Source organism: Jaculus jaculus, chromosome 9, assembly GCF_020740685.1.
Source record: "Jaculus jaculus isolate mJacJac1 chromosome 9, mJacJac1.mat.Y.cur, whole genome shotgun sequence".
Taxonomy (NCBI): domain Eukaryota; kingdom Metazoa; phylum Chordata; class Mammalia; order Rodentia; family Dipodidae; genus Jaculus; species Jaculus jaculus.
Genome location: NC_059110.1, coordinates 95,051,246 through 95,070,006, shown reverse-complemented (window position 1 = coordinate 95,070,006; position 18,761 = coordinate 95,051,246). Strand labels below are relative to the sequence as shown.

Here is an 18,761-nt window from a genome sequence, read left to right as displayed (position 1 = left end):
TTATCCTGTTTTGCCCCCTTCCCACATATTTTTGTTACTTAATTTACTTACTACTCTGGTTTTTGTTTTTTTTTTTTTCCTTCTTTTTTGTTATGTTTTGGTTTTTCGAGGTAGGGTTTCACTCTAGCCCAGGCTGACCTCGAATTCACTTTGTAGCCTCAGGCTGGCCTCGAATTCACTTTGTAGCCTCAGGCTGGCCTCGAATTCACAGCATTCCTCCTACTTCTGCCTCTCCCATTCCCAGCTACTTTCTACTTTGAATAAGCTATTGATTGTGATATTTTTCTCTGGTCTTAATGGTTCAGTCTTTGTCCTTCATTACGTATTACTTTCACTTGATGTTTTCTCAGGCATGTCTCCACACTGTAATGGTAGTGATTGTGGATATTCATCTAGCATGGAAGGGAGTGAAACAGGTTCTCGAGAAGGTTCAGATGTTGCCTGCACTGAAGGAATTTGTAACCATGATGAACATGGTAGGTTCAGATTAAGCTTCCCAATGATTCCTTCTACCTGGTTGACTTAGCAGCATGAATAAGGAGGATTGTTGATTTGCAGGTGACGATTCCTGTGTTCATCACTGTGAAGACAAAGAAGATGATGGTGATAGTTGTGTTGAATGTTGGGCAAATTCTGAAGAAAATAATACAAAAGGAAAAAATAAAAAGAAGAAAAAGAAAAGCAAGATGTTGAAATGTGATGAACATGTAAGTGTCATAATTTGCAATTTTAAATGTTGTTGGAAACAATCTACTTTCTTTGAAGTGCTGTGTGCAGCTTAGTTGCTAGGATTTTTGTGTGTGGTATATGTGCAGATGCATGTGCAGGTGTGTACTTACAGAGGCCAGAGGTCAATGTTGGTGTCTCCATCTATCCCTCTACACCTTAATTTTTTTTTTTTTTTTTTTCACGGATAGGGACTCACTCTAGCTCAGGCTGACCAGGAATTCACTATGTAAACTCAGTGTGTCCTCGAACTCATGGCGATTCTCCTACCTCTGCCTTCCAAGTTCTGTGATTAAAAGCATGTGCCACCATGCCCAGCTTTACACCTTAATTTCTTGAGATAGATTCTCACACTGAGTCCAGAGCTCACTCACTTTGGTAGAAAAAGCTAGCCAGCTGCCAGGTGTGGTGGCACACACCTTTATTCCAGCACTCAGAAGGTTGAGATAGGATTGCTATGATTTTGAGGCCATCCTGAGACTACATAGTGAATTCCAGGTTTGCCTGAACTAGAGCAAGACCCTATCTTTAAAAAACAAAAACAAATTTAAAAAAAAGAAAGGAAGGAAGGAGGGAGGGAGGGAGTGAGGGAAGAAGGGAGGAAGGAAGGAAAGCTAGCCAGTAAAACCCAGTTTCTATTCTTGTTTCTACCTTTCTAGCACTGGGATTATAGGCCTGTATGGCCATGCCCATCTTTTTACATGGGTACTGGGGCTCTGAACTCAAGTCCTCATGTTTCCAAGGGAAGCACTGCTCACTGAGTCATCTCCCAGATCAGTTTTTTGTTGTTGTTGTGTTTTTGTTTTTGTTTTGTTTTCTGAGGTAGGGTCTCACTCTAGCTCAAGCTGGCCCGGAATTCACTATGTAGTCTCAGGGTGGCCTCGAACTCTCGGCAATCCTTCTACCTCTGCCCCAAGTGCTGGGATGAAAGGCGTGTTCTACCAAGCTCGGCTAGAGATCAGATTTTTTTTTTTCCTTTTCTTAGAAAAGAATTTTAGGGGTTGGGACATGGCTCAGTTGATAGCATGCTTGACTAACATGCACCAAGCCTGAGTTTCCCAACACCATATAAACTGGGCATGGGTGCCTATAATCACAGCAAAAAAATAAAATTAATAATAATAATAACAATAAATAAATAAAAGAGAAAACCAAACAAAAATGGAGACTAGGCATGATGGCGCATACCTTTAGTTCCAGCACTAGGGAGGCAGAGTATCACTGTGATTTCAAAGCCAGCCTGGAACTAAGTACAGAATGAGTTCCAGGTCAGCCTAAGCTAGAGTGAGACTCTGCCTCAAAACCAAAACTAAAGGGGGTGGGGGGAGAAAGAAAAAATGGGGGTAAAAAAGATAGTACTTCATTTCTTTTCTTTTTTATTTTTTTGAGGGAGGATCTCATCTAGCCCAAGCTGTCCTGGAATTCACTATGTAGTCTCAGGGTGACCTCGAACTCATGGTGATCCTCTTACCTTTGCACCCCAGGTACTGGAATTAAAGGCATGTGCCAACACACCTGGCAAAAATGGTATTTTCTATAATTCCATTGGTTGCTCATTTTGAGTGTATGTATTAGGACTGGAGTGTTAATTTGTCCAAAAGGCCATATGAATCATAAATCCAGTTCATTCTTTTCATAATACCTCATAGTTTTGTTTTGTTTGTTTTTTTGAGATTGGGTCTTATTCTAGCCCAGGCTGACCTGGAGTTCACTCTGTAGTCTCAGGGTAGTCTCAAACTCACACTGATACTCCTTCTTCTTCCCTAGTGCTGGGATTTAAAGGCACATGCCACCATGCCTTGTAAAATCTTGTAATTTTAATTGACTATGTAATTTGAGCATTTTTTTCCTATTTGCCAAGTGAGGATAATAAACCTTTTTAAAAATATTTTTATTACTTTACAAGCAGAGAGGGAGTATGGGCATGCCAGGGCCTCCAGCTGCTGCTAACAGATTCCAGATTCATGTACCACTCTATGCATCTGGCTTTACATGGCTACTGGGGAATTGAACCCTTGTCATTAGGCTTTGCAAGCAAGCACTTTAACACTAAAGCCATCTCTCCAGTCCATAATAGATCTTATATTAGGTTTTATGGAGATGAAGTGAGTTTAGATGGTAGATTAGTACAGCATCTGGGGTGGGGTAGGTGCCTTATACAAGCCCTTGGCTCCCCTTACTCTCCTTCTAAGGACTTAACACCTTGTTTTGCTGTTAATGACAATGTCTTGCTATGCAGCTCAGACTAGCCTGGAGCTTACTAACCTCCTGGGCATTTTTTGTTAGTTATTATTTGATAATAATGGCTACTATTTGCCCCCCTTTTAATCTGGGAAATTTTTTGCTCTCCTTTCAGATCCAAAAACTTGGAAGTTGTATTACAGATCCAGGCAGTCGAGAGACCTCAGGAAATACCATGCACACAGTGTTTCACCGGGACAAGACCAAAGATGCACACCCTGAAAGCTGTTGCAGTACTGAAAAGGGTGGGCAGCCCCTGCCTTGGTTTGAGCATAGGAAAAATATTCCACAGTTTGCAGAACCCACAGAAACGTCATTTGGTCCTGATTCTGGAAAAGGTGCCAAGAGCTTAGTTGAACTCCTTGTAAGTAGTCTATGTATGATGCCTTATTGTGAGTGAGGGGATAGTGTTTGAGGGTTTTAGGTAGGAAATATTGTTGTTAAGAAGTGAAGGTTAGTTCTGTTATTCTTTGGTGCCTATATTTCTGTTTTTCCACTCATGGTTTATGCAACTGCTCTCAGGCATTTTTTCATGTTTTCCTGTAACTCAAAAGTTAGAGGAGCTGGGCATGATGGTGCATACCTGTAATCCCAGCGCTCAGGAGGCAAAGGTAGGAGGATCACTATGAATTAGAGGCCAGCCTGAGGCTAATTTCTTGGTCAGTCTGGACTAGAGCAAGACCCTACCTCAGGGCAAAAGAAAAGTTAGAGGAAACTTGGTTGGGAGAACTTGAGAGGTAGCATTATGTCTAGGAGTCTGTCTCTCTTGAGTTGTAAGCAAATCTTGCCTCAGTAGCAGTTTACAATAGTACCCACCCTTCCAGACCAGGAAAGAATGTAGAATCTCAACTTAGAAGCTATATGTCCAAAAAAGGAAAGGAAATCACTTAAAAGCTGGGCATAGTGGTGCACACATGTCTTTTATCCCAGCACTTAGTAGCGTGAGGTAGAAGGATCACTGTGAGTTCGAGGTCAGCCTGGCCAAAAAAAAAAAAAAAAAGCAGCTAGATGTGATGGCACATGCCTTGCAATCCCATTGTTGACTCAGCAGGTAGATCAGGACTTCAAGGCCAGTTTCAGCTACTTTAATGAGTTCCAGGCCAGCCTGGACTACATGAGACCTTGTCTCTAAAACCAAGACAGCCCCTTCCCAAATGGATGAATAAAGCAAACAAAAAAAGAACCTGAACCAGAGCTTGCATTCTAGGTTACTTCCCTCAGGATAAAAGCATAACTAGCCTTGGCAAGTCCCTTTTTTTTCCCCCCAGGCTAGCATCTCACCCTAGCCCAGTCTGACCTGGAATTCACTATGTAGTCTTAGGGTGGCCTCCAACTCAAAATGATCCTCCTACCTCTGCCTCCCAAGTGTTGGCATTAAAGGTGTATGCTGCACCATCACACCTGTCTGGCAAATCTTACATTGCTACCAACACCTAAGACTTCTGGATAAACTATTAGTGCTTAGGAGGAGGAGGAAAGAGAAGATTGGTCTCATTTCTATAATAATCATTCCAAGTGGAACCAAATCTTTTGGACTACTAGGGTTTTTTGTTGTTGCTGTTGATATTTGTTTTGTTTTTGTATATGGTTGTAAAGTTTAATGCTTTTAAGTTAACTAAAAGGCAATATTAATTAGTGGAGATAAAAGTTTTCTAGATAGAGGTAATTTTATTATTTGTAACTTGAATACCAGTTGCATCCATCCTGAGTCTTTTTTTATTTTTTTAGGGAAGAATAAGTATGGTATGGTGATAGCTTGGTAGGCCTAGAACCTTCTAGGGGTAAATTGTAGATTTAGGATTACAAACCAAGCTCAGTTGAATTTTTATCTCACTACTTTCTGAAACATGACGACATGGTACTTATACTGTGAAGAGTTACTTAAATAAAGGCTTTGTGGTATTGAATTGAAACTGAAAGGCTGGAATACTTTACTTTTAGCCATTCTCGATCAGCATAATATTTTGCATTTTTTAAGCCATGGTCTTAACTGCTGCTTTATTTGCAGGATGAATCTGAATGTACTTCAGATGAGGAAATCTTTATCTCACAAGATGAAATACAGTCATTTATGGCTAATAACCAGTCTTTCTACAGCAATAGAGAACAATACCGACAGCACCTGAAGGAGAAATTTAATAAATACTGCCGCTTAAATGACCACAAGAGGCCCATTTGTAGTGGCTGGTTGACAACGGCTGGAGCAAATTAAATAAATAAAATAGCTCTGTCTTTCAATGAAACACTCAAGATGACTACTGCGCCTTCTCTTTAAAAAAAAAAAAAAAAAACAACTCTTAATTTAGTGACTTATTGGCAAAATTTTATCTTAAATCAATGTGATTCCTTCTTGTTTGGGAAGACGGTGGAGGTAACCTCATGAGTTTGTTCTTTCTCCGGGCTTGTGTCTTTAGTTGCGTGGCTGTGCAGGCCTGCCATATGATTTAAGCCATCTCTTTTCATTACATGTTTCTCTTCCTGTGAGACTTACTAAAGCAACTTAGTGGCAAAAAGTAATGTTGTACTTATACTTCTGTACAGAAATGACAATGAGCTGAATATATGGTTTTACAAAGTAGACATCCACTGCGAAATGTTTGGATGTAATGTTAAAGCGCAATGTGCAAAATTTAAAATAAAGAATATTTATTAATATGCATAGTAGAATTTGGTGTACATGTTACTTACTACTTAATGTGTGGCAGTACTTCAGTATTTGCCACTTGTGAGCTCAATACTTGACCAGTACTGATGGAGAGAGGGTGAAGAACAAATGAGGAAAGAGATTACTGAAGACAGGTCTTCCCTTGATCAGAGGTGACAACTGAAGAAAGATGCTTCTAGTTCTGTTATCAAAGATGAAATACCTTTAAATACTGACTGAAACTTTAAAAGTCTTCCCTAAGAAGATGGAAAGATTGTTCAGCAGTCAGAGGCACTTGTATAAAGCCTGCTGGCCTGGGTTCAGTTTCCAAGCCACCCACCTGAACAGGATGCAGAAAGTGTCGCAAGTGTCTGGTGTTTATTTGCAGTAGCAAGACTCCCTGGTGCACAATATACACACGTTGGAAAAAATAAAAAGTTCCCTAAAAGGTAACATAAGACATCTCTTAAATTCAGAAGTTCATATTGACTTAGAAGAATGAAAAGAAAAAAAAAGCAGCAGAATTTCAGTGTTGTCTGATAAGTAATTACTCAGTGTGTAAGATGGGGTGGGAAGAGCTAACCATACTGTGGTTTATGTAAGTCATGTTCAACCTTACCTACTTTCCAACTTGAACTCACTATGTATGGCTATCACAAGCTGTGTGAGTACTGAATGCAATGGTTCCACAGGAGTAGCATTTTACTGCCATTTAAAAGGTGCTTAGAGCTTTGTGTCTGCATCTTAAAGACTTGGGAGACAGCTACCAGGTGGTAGGCCATCAGCACCTCTGCAGTGGGGATGGAGTGAATTTTATGGGCTTCTTAACCACTTAGATTTGTAAGATTTTGTGTGGATGGCAATGATTCTTACACTTAATTTTTTGTCTTTGGTGGCATTTTTTGGTGTTGGTTTTTTGAGACAAAGTTACTATGTAAATTTTTTTTTTTTTTTTTAAGTTGAGCTAGAAAAAGAGAATGGATACACCAGGGCCTATTGCCACTGCAAACAAACTCCAGAAGCATGTGCCACTTTGCGTATCTGGCTTTACACTGGTCAATCATGCCCTGGCCATCTGGCTTTACAAGCAAGTGCTTTAACCACTGAGCTATCTCTCCAGCCAGTTGGTAGCTTTTCTTTCATCAGCCTTCTAAATTGTCTTTAGAATGTAAATGTTGTATGCCACTGAGATAAATGCCCAACTACAGCAATCCTTTTTCTTCGGAAGGATGGCAGAATTAGGACAGAGAAAAAAATGAATAATGATTCCGGTGTTCCTTGGCTTTCATAGTAGAATCCATAAAAAATGATTCTGGACCTCCCACAGCCCTTGCTTTTGTGGTGATCCCTCTCTACCATTTTAACAGCTTTGTTCTTTTGAGATCCCTAAGAAGAAAGAGCTGGTTTTGTTTTAATGTTTGCCCTTATGTCCATCAGAAAGACGAATGCTTGTTGAGTGTCTATTCTGAGGGTGGGTTTTTTTTTGTTCATTTTGCCCTACCCACCCAGATGGGGCCTATGTGTAGGTTCTTGCTGTGTAGCCCAGGCTGCCCTCAATTTGCATTCTTGCCTTAGCCTCTCCAGTGCTGGCATTACAAAAGTATGTCAGGATGTACCTGGCCTTTCCTTACTACTTCTATTTATTTATTTATTTGACAGAGAAAGAGAGAGGGAGAATGGGCGTACCAGGGCCTCCAGCCACTGCAAATGAACTCCAGATGTGTACACATGTGTATGCCTCTTGTGCTTATGTGGGTCCTGGGGAATCGAACCTAGGTCCTTTGGCTTTGCAGGCAAATGCCTTAACTGCTAAGCCATCCCTCCAACCCCTTTCCTTACCATTTTTTCAGTAGGCAAGTGTTTTCACCTTATCACCGAGCTACATGTCCAACCCCAGCTATCCTTTGTCTTGGAAGGATGTAGAAATTAGGTATTTTAAAAAACTTTAGTGGGAAACCCTGAGTGGCTAGAGAAAAAAGTGAACTCTACTATGAACACTGACGACCTAAGAAAGGAGAAGGAAGATACTTCAGCACACACCTGGTCTAAGACTGGTCTGCAGTCCATACTTTGGCCACTTTCTGTGTTAGCACACTCGACCATTTTGTTGTTTTGTTTTTTGAGACAGGGTCTTAGGTAGTCCAGGCTGCCCGAGAACTCAATATTTAATGGAGGCTGGCCTTGAACTAATCAGTCCTTCCTTAGCATGAGGAGAGCCTGCGTTGGATCTCCAGCATGGAAGCTGGGGGAACTGTCTCACAGGGTAGCTTGTGCATGCATATTGGTGAACGCACAGTCGTCACTAGTTAACACTCTTGCCCCTGTAAACTTTGGTATACATCCTGAAACATTTGTCCAGGCATGAGGTTGGGGTGGGGACTGACTAGGACAGTTGACACGTACGGACAAAAATCCTCCTCCGGCAGTTGCAGTATGTTTACATTTTTATTTATTTGCAAGCAAAGAGAAAGAGTGAGAGCACACCAGGGCCTCTTGCCGCTGCAAAAAGTCCAGATGCGTGTTCCACTTGTGCATCTTGTTTTACGCGGATACTGGGGGAAGCGAACCTGAGCTGGCAGGCTTTTGCAAGCAAACGCTTTTAAACCATCGAACCATCTCCCCAACCCCGTATGTTTACATTTTCAACCATGTAGTGTGCCTTGGCTAGTTAAGTCCAAGGGACCAGATAGGATGAATGAATCCTTCCCACCTACTGGTTTGGGAAGGCACTGGAGTCAACTTCAGGACCCTGTCTTGGCCTGAGGAGTTTAAGAAGAAGGAAGGGAGGTTGACTGAGCAGGAGGCCTCCAGTATGTGCGTCCTTGGGCTTGGAGGAAGCCTTGCTAAAACTCGCTTGGAAGAGCTCACCGGGGAAAGCAGGACCACAGGGAACCTGGTCCGTCCCGCACGGCTCGCTGGCAGGCGCTGCGCTTCCGGCCCGGCCCCGCCCCCCGCGCCTAGCCCCGCCCCCAGCCGGGGAGGAGCCGGAAGGGGCGGGGCCTCCGCAGTCGCCCGGCACGTTGTGGCCCAGCGCTGGGGACCCAAGGGCGGAGCCCGGGCTGGAGGCCCGCCCGCCTGGGGGCGGCTCCGGGCGATGCTCGGAAGTTCTCTGCCGGCGCCGGTCCCAGCACTGACAAGGGAGCGGCCCGGCCGAGCCTCGGTGACCCCGGGCGAGGCTCCGTGATCCCAGCGCGGCTCGGGACCATGGCCAGGGCCGGCATGGAGCGGTGGCGCGACCGGCTGGCACTGGTGACAGGAGCTTCGGGGGGCATCGGCGCGGCCGTAGCCCGGGCACTAGTCCAGCAGGGACTGAAGGTGGTGGGTTGTGCCCGCACCGTTGGCAGCATCGAGGTAGGGTCCCGGTTGGGGAGCAGGGGCGCTGTTGTTTCCGCGGGGGCGGGGGAGGGCCCGAGCTCGGCTGCGACCCTGTGCTCGCTGCCACATTCGCCAGGGACTTGGAGGCAGGCGTGGTGGATGTCCAGTACGAGAGGCTCTGCCTCCCTGCTTCGTCCCATGTTTTAAGAACCCCTTTGCTCCTGACCCTCACCCTGCCCTGGGGACAGTCTGGAGGAGAAGGGAAGGCCGAGGTCTGGGACTAGCTTAAAGGCTGGAGAGAAGGAAAGAAAGCTTTCTAGCCTCGGTGGTTAGGTTGCTTTCTTCTTGCCCCCAGACATCAGCCAGTCACACTAAGCCAACCAATGAGCAAGGAGCTAGTGTTTGAAAGTTTGGCCCAAGAGGGCGGGGGTGGGGGTGTTGGGGGTGTAAGCTTTTTGGAAGTGCTCTCCCTCTAACTCACATCTAAGTCTTAACTCATATCCAGTAAGTCTAAGTGATACAGTATTTCCTTCTAGACTTAATTTCCAAACCACTTTCCTATTTGGTACGCAATAGATGTAATCCCGCCCTGGACATATTTGAGTCACTGAAGATAGGTCTTTAAAAGTCTTGGTCGAGGGAACAAAGTAAGGTGTATCCACAAACTCCTAGTTTTTCTTTTTGAAAATTAATTTTTTTTGTTGACAACTCCCATAATTATCTAGTTTATCTCTTAACATGGGATTGGTGGTCCCCACAGTTGTGAACAACAAGACCTCAGATAAAAATGAAATTGGCCATTTTGGAACATGGAGAAAGATAAGAGAAATTCTAATTATTTTCTTTGGCAGGACCACTCTCAGGTGTGGGCTGGGCCTTACCTTCTGGGCTTAATTTCCACCATTGCCCAAAGTCCCCAGGTAGATGAGAAAGGGTCAGGAGGCCTTGGGTGGGAGCAGGAGAAGGTATGCAAGAAGGACGACTGTCCCTTCCCACCTGCTGACCAAAGGTACACTTTACAGCCTCCTAGATAATCCCAAGGTCACCATGCTCCACTGTGGCACCACTCTGCCCCTCCCTTTCTTCCCTTTTGAGAAGCTCGGGGCCCAGCCCGTCTTGGAGCCTAGAGGATTAAGCCAGGGAATGGATAACTGGACCCCTAGTTGTTTTCTTTTTTGGATTCCTTCAGTCTGAGAATTCTCTAACTCTGTCTTCTCTGCTACTTCTCTACCCCAGGCTAGCCAGTAAAGGGGACCCCTGAATCCCAAGAGGATTCCCCAGGTTAATCACTCGGCTTCTCCCCTTCACTCTGTCTTCCAGTCGTTTTGAAAGGTAGATGGAGAAGGTCCAGGTGGCCCATGGAAACTGAGAGAGGTCGTTACAGGGAGGGGTATACTCTCAGTCCCTACCTCCTGGCTTTTTGTAGGGGACTTTGAGTCTGGCTGAGGAGAATTCCAGGTTTTCTTGTCCACCAACTGCTCTTATTGATTCACTCACTGGTAGTAAAGCAGAGTTTGGGCTCTGGCTTTCTACAGAGAGCAATCTTATTCCTCAAGGTGGTCATGAACAGTTAATGAGGTGCAAGGGGGCTTCTGAGCCCCAAAGGGGGTACAACTTTTGAGCTCGCAGATCGTTAAAGCAGGAAAGAATTTCCCCAGTCACCTGATGCAGTCTTTTATTTGTAGCTTGGCTTGGGAGGAGGAAGGGGCTCCAGGCCAAGGCAGCTGGCCAAACTGGCCTTCCTCTAGGGCAGCTTGCACACCCTCCCCCTCCCACACTTACACACAAGTCACCTTCACAAGGCTCAAGTGCCCAGCCACTGGTTTCCCAGGCCATGCAGCCTGCTTTCTCCCAGCTCCCCTCACACAGCCTCTTGGTAGCACTGCTTTCTCGGGTCTCTCGGGGTTCCTCATTGTGCTAAGGACCCTGAACTTACACAGGGGGTTTCCAGCGGGAAGTGACTGAGGGTGGGTGGGAGAAACCTTGGTGTGGAGCATCAGAGGTTAGTGAAAAAGAAGTCTGCCCTGACTTTCTGACTGACCCTTCCTAGAGGGAGGGAGAGGGGAGATTTGGCAGTTGGGCTCCATTGAAAACTGTGTGAGAACTTACCTTTGAGGTCCCTCAGACTGCCATTTGTGAGGGGCAGGCCGTGGTTCAGAGCCGAGCCCTTCTGGGAGGGACTGATCAATACTAGAGAGAAGAGACTTAGCCCAGGGACTCTCAGCACTAGCGGAAAGAACTCAGGATGGGGCAGGCACATCTACCTCCATGCAGAGGAGCTGCTCTTGTTGGGCAAGATACATGAAAGAAATCTCCTTCCATCTCCAGGATGGATCCCTACTCCCTTCTCCCTCCTTGTCACGGAAGGCTGCTGTGTATACGGGAGATTCCTCCACTTATTTGCTCAGTATTTCCTCTCCCTTACTCAGGGAGTGTCCCCAACCCCTGGACTTTGGTCAAACAAGACAGGCTTTGGGGATGGGCAGTCCCAACCACTCTATACGACCAGAAAGGTGGCTGCTAATGAAGAGAGTTCTGAGTGGTGACTGGGGAGGGAAATCTGACTCGGTTGGGAGGTGTTGGAGTGAGCAGCTCACCCCAGTTAGACCCCTGTTGGGTTTCATAGGAGCTGGCTGCTGAATGTAAGAGTGCAGGCTACCCCGGGACTTTGATCCCCTACAGATGTGACCTGTCAAATGAGGAGGACATCCTCTCCATGTTTTCTGCTGTTCGCTCTCAGCACGGCGGTGTGGACATCTGCATCAACAACGCTGGCTTGGCCCGGCCTGACACCCTGCTGTCAGGCAATACCAGTGGTTGGAGAGAAATGTTTAATGTAAGGGTTTGGGGCCTGGGGGAGGCTGGAGGTGGGGAGTGGGCGGGGACAGCAGGAGCTGGGGCGGGGAGGCAGGTCTGTGAAGCAGAGGACATCCAGGAAGAGGGGGCTTTGGTGTCCTGCTGTGGCATCTTGATCTGCCCCTTGCTTCTTCCTGCTCTCTAAGGATAGTGAGCAGATAAATGGCCACATCTCAGCTCTCCTTACCTTTGAGCCTTTAGGGGGAGTTCTGACCTCTAGATTGGCTTCCTCCCACTGGAAGGAAGGGTACAAGGGGGCAGAATTGTTTATTGAATGTCCCTGCTGTGTCAGCACTGTGCTATGTGGGTGGGAACGTGGTCTTAAGAGAAGGAAAAAAAAAAGAAACAGATGAGAGTTCATGTTCTCACCCAGCCCCACTGGTAACTGGGGCTTTCAGCAAGTTTGCTACTGTCTCTGAGATTTAGTCTTGTCACCTTGAATTGGGATGAACACATCTATATGACCAATGTCCAGTGTCCCCAGGTATGGTCTTACCTTCTGCAGTGTGTGGGCGAGTACATGGCCATGTAAAGGAGGTGCCCACTGCTCAAACCCTGCATGTTCTCCACAGCAGTATGGCCAGATCTTATGATTTCTTTGACAGAAATGTCACTACACTGCAAGGGCAGAGCTTTTCATGTGTTTTCCCCCACTCTGGCTCCACTCCTAAGCCCTCCACAGAGAATATGCTGACTAAAGGAATGGAATACATGTTGGTAACACACCTTACGTGTTGTCGAGCATGTGAAAGCCAAGCACAGCCTGCAGGGCGCGGGCTGCCAGCACCGTGAGCTGATTAATAGAAGGGTATGAAGGTATTCTGAGAAGCTGAAAGTAATGCCACAACCCTTTTTACATCGATGGTTTGCTATCTCATAGTTGCTTAGGATTACAAATGAAACTGTGCACAGTGAAAATCAAGCCCTCTCCTCAGAGAACATTCTGGATATCAGAGTCATAGCCCTCCCATGCAGCAAGCTTGTCTCCAAACCTGTACCTCAACTTGCCCATCTGTTAACCGAGGCTCTCACAGCTTGAACATGTCCTCAGTCCATTAGTCTCATCCTAGGAGATACCTTCTTCCCCTAGACTTAGGAGGATTTCTTCGTGTGTTCTCAGGGGCTCCACTGGCCTTCCTCTGTCTGCCTCACAACCCAAGGGGACAAGAAACCGTGTCTGGGTACGCCTGTCCTGCTGTTGCTGTAAGCACGGAGGCAGGTTCACACTGAGGGTGTTCTGCGCCGATGCATGGCCGACACCTGATAAGGAGAAATAGCTAATCTACCAGCTGTCTCTCTCCTGGAGAGGAGTGGCCAGGAACCCACTGAAAGCTTTATCTCTGCTGCCCTCTGTGTCAAGGGTAAAGGGTAGGGCTGGCAGGTGCTTCACAGCAGGCACAGGTGGCACTTCAGACCTCTGTTCCATGAAGGGTGGGGACTTGGGGTAACCTCTGTCAAAAGGAGTGGGAGTGTCAAGTGACTCCATCCTCCAAAGAGTCCCTACCTCGGGGCTTGCTACTGGGACACAGGTTGAAAGCAAGAGTGTGGGCCCCTCCTCATCCATGCAGTCTGTGGGCAGGGATGGCAAGACAGCAGGGTGGCCGAGGAAAGCAGTGACAGGCTGAGCTCTGGGCTATTTTGGAAGGATTTTAGTCCATTTAGGAGGAACCAGGACTTGACACTGTCCCTGTGAAGTGTGAGCAATTTGGAGAAAAAAGGAGATGATTCTCTGAGGCTGTGATTTTCAGATATGGCTGACAGAATCCCCCGGGTTTGGGTGGGAGACCCTGTCATACAGGGGTTCAGCCAGGAGAGGAGTTGCCGCCGCTGTCAGCTGGGATGGGACAGTTCCCACAGAAATCCTGTCTTGGGTCACTCCCCTCTGTGTCCCCATCACCTACCAGTTGAGCCCAAACTGGAGACATCCCATTGCCTCCCTGGCTCGTAGGTGAATGTGCTGGCCCTCAGCATCTGCACACGAGAAGCCTATCAGTCCATGAAGGAGCGGAATGTGGATGACGGGCACATCATTAACATCAACAGGTGAGGCTAGGTGGCCGCTGGGAAGTTTGGATCACCACTGGGCCTCCATACAGGGTGACCTATAGCTCACTTGACCTGTAGACTGGTTTATTTGGTGGTAACATAGGATTTATTTATTTTTCAAGGCAGGGGCTCACTGTAGCCCAGGCTGACCTGGAACTCACTCTGTAGCCCCTGGCTGGCCTCAAACTCACAGCAGTCCTTCTACCTCAGTTTCCCAAGTGCTTGGACTAAAGGCATGTGCCATTATGCCTGGCTGTAAAATAGGGATTTTTTTTTTTTTAAAGTAGGGCCTCACTCTAAACCAGGCTGACCTGGGATTCACTATGTAGTCTCAGGGTGGCATTGAGCTCACAGTGATCCTACCTCTGCCTCCTGAGTGCTAGAATTAAAGGTGTGCTCCACCATGCCTGGCTTTAAAATAGGGATTTAAAAAAATATTTGAGAGAGACAGTGAATATGAGCATGCCACAGACTCTTGCTGCTGTAAATGAACTCCAGACACGTATGCCATTCTACGTTTGGCTTTATGTAGGCACGTGGGAATCGAACCCAGGCAGTCAGGCTTTTCAAGCAAGGGCCTTTAACTGTTGAGCCATCTCCCCAGCCCTAAAATAGGGATTTAATACCCAGATGACATGATTGTGATGCCTGGCTTTGATTGTCTTGAGTGGGAGCTTAGCCCTTTCCCTCTGTAGTCACAGCCTGGGAACTCTCCTGGGACTGGGCGCTACTGTGTGCCTCTCTTCCTCAGGCCCTGAGGTGAACATCTCTTGTGACACACAGAGCGCAGAGGCGCTGTCCTGTCTGAGCAGGACACAGCCTCTGCCCACTCTCAGAGATCTACCAATAAATCCATCTCAGTGAGCTCACAGATAAAATAGTGAGGCTTCAGGCATCCTGCATGACCATGAGTGTCTAACATTGTCAGCAAAAGGACAGCTCCAGGGCAGAGCAGGTTTCAGGAGCCATGTGGATAACAGAAGTACGACCCATTCAGTAGGCTGTGGGGATGACTACCCCGTCGCCGTCTGGGTAGTGAAGCTGACTCGAATGGAAGGGGTGCTGCCGGTTTCTGTGGCGCTTCATTCTCTCTTCTTTCCCCTTCCTTCTCCCACCCAGCATGTGTGGTCACCGAGTCCCACCCCAGTCTGTGATCCATTTCTACACTGCGACCAAGTACGCTGTCACTGCGCTGACAGAAGGACTGAGGCAAGAACTTCTAGAGGCCCAGACTCATATCCGGGCCACGGTAAGGCAATGGCCCAGCCCTGATGGGGGTACGGTTGGGCCCAGGTCCTCTCTCTACACATGCAGCCAAGGAAGGCCTACTGAGAGACCCTGGACTTGGGTACCCTGAGTGCAAAACTCCTGGGCTCTGATGTTCCTTGCATGGCCCTGCTCATTCCTTGAGGTTCCTCATTTCACTCATCCAGGAGTCAGTGACCAGACTTGGACTCTGAGTGGGCCAGGGCTGACTTGGAGGGAACAGGGGATGAAACTAAGGGAAAGCAAAAGCTTCATGGGAAGGCCGGGCGTGGTGGTGTACACTATTAACCCAGCACTGGGGAGTCAGAGGTAGGAGGATTGCCATGAGTTTGAGGCCAGTCTGAGACTACATAGTGAATTCCAGGCCAGCCTGGGCTAGAGCAAGACCCTATCTCGAAAAAAAAAAAAAAAATGAAAACTTAAAAAAAAAAACAAAAAAAAAACTTTATGGGAAACTATGCATCAGGGCTGGATACCAGAACTCTAGAAGTGTGTGTCACTTTGGGCACATCACTGAACCTCCCCAAGCCTTGGTCTTATCTTTGGTTGTGAAGCCCTAAGGAACACGGTTTTGTAAAGCACTGGCTTCACATACAGGAAGGCTCTGCAGATAGTATGGGGCACTGTGATAGTTCAGTGGCAACTCTGGAGGGAGGGCACGGTTCTGGGCGTTAGGCAGCCATCACTGTGAAATGGAGCTCTGTGGTCCCCAGCTCCTGAGCAGGCCCTCTCTGTTGGACTAGTGCATCTCTCCAGGCTTGGTGGAGACACAGTTTGCCTTCAAACTCCACGACAAGGACCCTGAGAAAGCAGCTGCCACCTATGAACACATAAAGGTGGGGCCTCCCTTTGGGCCTGGAAAGCTACTCAGTCCCTAAGTCCCTTCAGGTTGTCACCTCTAGCCAGCCTGTCACACCGCTCCTGGAGGGTTGGGGTGGGCATGTGGGTACTAGAGAGGGTTCCAGCCGTGGGGAGGAACTTGGGCCCATCCCGCCTTTGTCTCATCCCCCTCCCTACTGCTCTCAGTGTCTCCAACCCGAGGATGTGGCTGAGGCTGTCGTCTACGTCCTCAGCACACCCCCACACGTCCAGGTGAGTCTGGCCTTGGCTGTCCAACCCCAGGGTAGCCCCGCCATGCCCAGAAGAGGGCAGCAGGGAGGCCTTAAGGGGATGGCTGCCTCAAGCCCTGTGCCTTCCACAGGTTGGAGACATTCAGATGAGACCCACAGAGCAGGTGACCTAGTGTCCTGTGGGGAGCTCCTCCTTCCTTTCCCACCCTCCATGGCTTGCCTTCTGACTCTGGATTTTAGGTGTTGGCTTCTGGACCCTAGATCTTACTTTCCACCCCACTAAGGAATAGAAAAATTGTCAAATTATTCCCATGGCAAATGTGAAAAATGGGCAAGAGAGGGAAGGCAGGGTCGCTGATTGTTTCCCGTTAACTTGTTCGAAGCCCCTTCTTGAGCTCCTTGGCCTTTGTCCTCAGTCTCTTCCCTTTACCTGGGAAAGGGGATATAGCTAAAAGGGCACATCTCCATCCTCTTTCACCTTGCCCTCTGCCCCTCTGAGTTGGGGTAGCAGAGATGGGCCCTCACCTTCTATCTGCATGGTCACCCAGGGCTCCAGGCTCCCCTTAGCCCCTTTCTTCTTATCCCTCCCATCTCTCTTGCCCAATCTTGGCTTTTTGCCCTTTTGGGGGGGGGTGTCATCACTGCACTGTGATATGGGGACAGAATACCAGTCTGGATCCCAGTAGATTTCATTGTGATAATTAAAAAGGGGAAGAAAAAAAAAGATTGAACAAACCTACCCTGGCTTCAGAAATGTCTTTCAATTCTTTTTATTTCTCCATGAAATAAGAGTGATTTTGTCTCTAAAGTTTGTCCAGGTAAGTGGGGAAATGAGTCGATTAGGGGAATCACTCCTGGAGTGGGAGCAGGAAAGTGTGGGTTGGTTCTTAAAAATGGTGAGTTTGTACCAGGCATGTTGGCACATACCTTTAATCCCAGCACTTGGGAGGCAGAGGTAGAAGGATCACTGTGAGTTTGAGGCCACCCTGAGTGAATTTCAGGTCAGCCTGGGCTAGAGTGAGACCTTACCTCAAAAAACAAAAAGCAACAACAAAAAAGGTGAATTTGTCACAGAGAAGGCAAAGAGGGTGTGCAGGGTTGGGAGGCCCACAGGAGCATGCAGGGTTTGACAGACATTATGTAACTTGGTGCAGGAGCAAGGCAGGGCTGAGTGCTTGGGAGGCTCTGGTAGGAGGATTTAGGCTTGAGGCCATCCTGGGTAGCATAATGAAATTCTTATATAGAAAAAGATAAATTGGGCATGTTTCATGATCCCAGCACTCAGGGCTGAAGTAAGAGGATCCCTGTTGAGGCCAGCTTGGGCTACAGAGTAAATTCCAGGTCAGCCTGGGCTAGAATGAGACCCCGCCTCAAAAAACAAATAGGGCTGGAGAGATTGCTTAGTGGTTAAGGCACTTGTCTGCAAGGCCAAAGGACCCAGGTTCAATTCCCCAAGACCCACATAAGCCAGATGCACAATGTGGTGAATGTGTCTGGAATTCATTTGCAACAGCTGGAGGCCCTGGCATGCCCATTCTCTCTTTCTCTCCTGCTTTCTTTTTTTTTTTTTTTTTTTGTTTTGTTTTTCGAGGTAGGGTCTCACTCTGGCTCAGGCTGACCTGGAATTCACTATGTAGTCTCAGGGTGGCCTTGAACTCACAGCGATCCTCCTACCTCTGCCTTCCTAGTGTCTCCTGCTTTCTTGCTCTCAAATAAATAAAATTAAAACAAAAACAGAAGAAAGGGGGAAGGGGGTCAGTGTAGTGGCAGAAGCCTGTGATCCTATCACCCAGAACTTGGGAGGTGGTGATAAGGTGTGTGGGCTGGGACATAGCTGAGCAGCTAAAAGTGTTTGCTTGCAAAGCCTGCAGGCCCAGGTTCAGTTCCATAGTAACCAGATAAAGCCAGCAGCAGGAGGCCCTAGCGGGCCCATTCATTTTATTACAACCTCTTGCCCTCTTCTCCCGCTGCAAGTAAATAAAAATATTTTTAAAGTATTCAAGGCCAGCCTCAGCTAACATGTGAAGTTTGAGGCCAGCACAGATTTCATGACAACCCAATCAAACATACAAACAAGCCACGCCCTGGTGGCGTATGCCTTTAATCTCAGCACTCAGGAGGCAGAGGTAGGAGGATCGCAGAGAATTCCAGGGCACCCTGAGACACATACTGTATTCCAGGTTTCCAGGTCAGCCTGAGCTAGCGATACCCTGCCTTGGAAAAAACACCACCACCAACAAAATAAAGTAAAAATACAAAGAAGAAAAAAGGGGAGAAGAAGAAAAGGCGGGTCCTGCCTACATCACTGGGGTTTGGGCAGAAAACAAAGGTGTTCCTCCATTACCTGTGTGCTCCAAGAGCAGCGATACACCGGGCTCAGAATTGTAGTTCCAGAAAAGTATCCGCGGTCTATGGCTCCAAACGTTCCTTGAGGTCCTGCTGGCTGGGGACGAGAGTCTGAGCACGCTTTTAGGAGAAATTTCAAATTGTAGCATCACTGTGCCTGCATGTAGGAAGAAAGGCACCAAGACGGATTAGGTTGAACAGAAAGGGCTACCCCGACTTCTTCAGTTGTCCTTTGGTGCTGCCTAGGTGAG

The 18,761-nt window shown here is 47.3% G+C and overlaps 2 protein-coding genes across 5 annotated transcripts in view; both read left to right on the top strand.

The window, feature by feature from the left end:
- The window catches only part of Ggnbp2 (gametogenetin binding protein 2), a 46,676-nt gene extending 41,404 nt beyond the window's left edge, over positions 1–5,272 (top strand). For all 4 annotated transcript variants that reach the window (XM_004664537.2, XM_004664538.2, XM_004664536.2 and 1 more), the window contains 4 exons: positions 351–476; positions 559–707; positions 3,083–3,331; positions 4,976–5,272. In XM_004664537.2, coding sequence (XP_004664594.1) covers positions 351–476; positions 559–707; positions 3,083–3,331; positions 4,976–5,179 — 728 coding nt within the window. In that variant the 3' untranslated portion in view covers positions 5,180–5,272. The remainder of the gene's footprint in view (positions 1–350; positions 477–558; positions 708–3,082; positions 3,332–4,975) is intronic.
- Positions 5,273–8,763: 3,491 nt separating this feature from the next.
- Positions 8,764–16,903, top strand: Dhrs11 (dehydrogenase/reductase 11). Its single transcript, XM_004664539.2, has 7 exons — positions 8,764–8,962; positions 11,553–11,762; positions 13,731–13,825; positions 14,948–15,077; positions 15,838–15,930; positions 16,121–16,186; positions 16,296–16,903. The coding sequence occupies exons 1-7, from the start codon at positions 8,816–8,818 to the stop codon at positions 16,335–16,337; spliced, it is 783 nt and encodes a 260-aa protein (XP_004664596.1). The 5' UTR covers positions 8,764–8,815; the 3' UTR covers positions 16,338–16,903.
- The last annotated feature ends 1,858 nt before the right edge of the window (positions 16,904–18,761 follow it).

Excerpts from the sequence above, each read along its gene's own strand:
- Dhrs11 (XM_004664539.2), top strand. The coding sequence starts at position 8,816 with ATGGCCAGGGCCGGCATGGAGCGGTGGCGCGACCGGCTGGCACTGGTG. Across the intron at positions 15,078-15,837 it reads AGACTCATATCCGGGCCACG|TGCATCTCTCCAGGCTTGGT; the intron begins GTAAGGCAATGG and ends CTGTTGGACTAG. Across the intron at positions 15,931-16,120 it reads CCACCTATGAACACATAAAG|TGTCTCCAACCCGAGGATGT; the intron begins GTGGGGCCTCCC and ends TACTGCTCTCAG.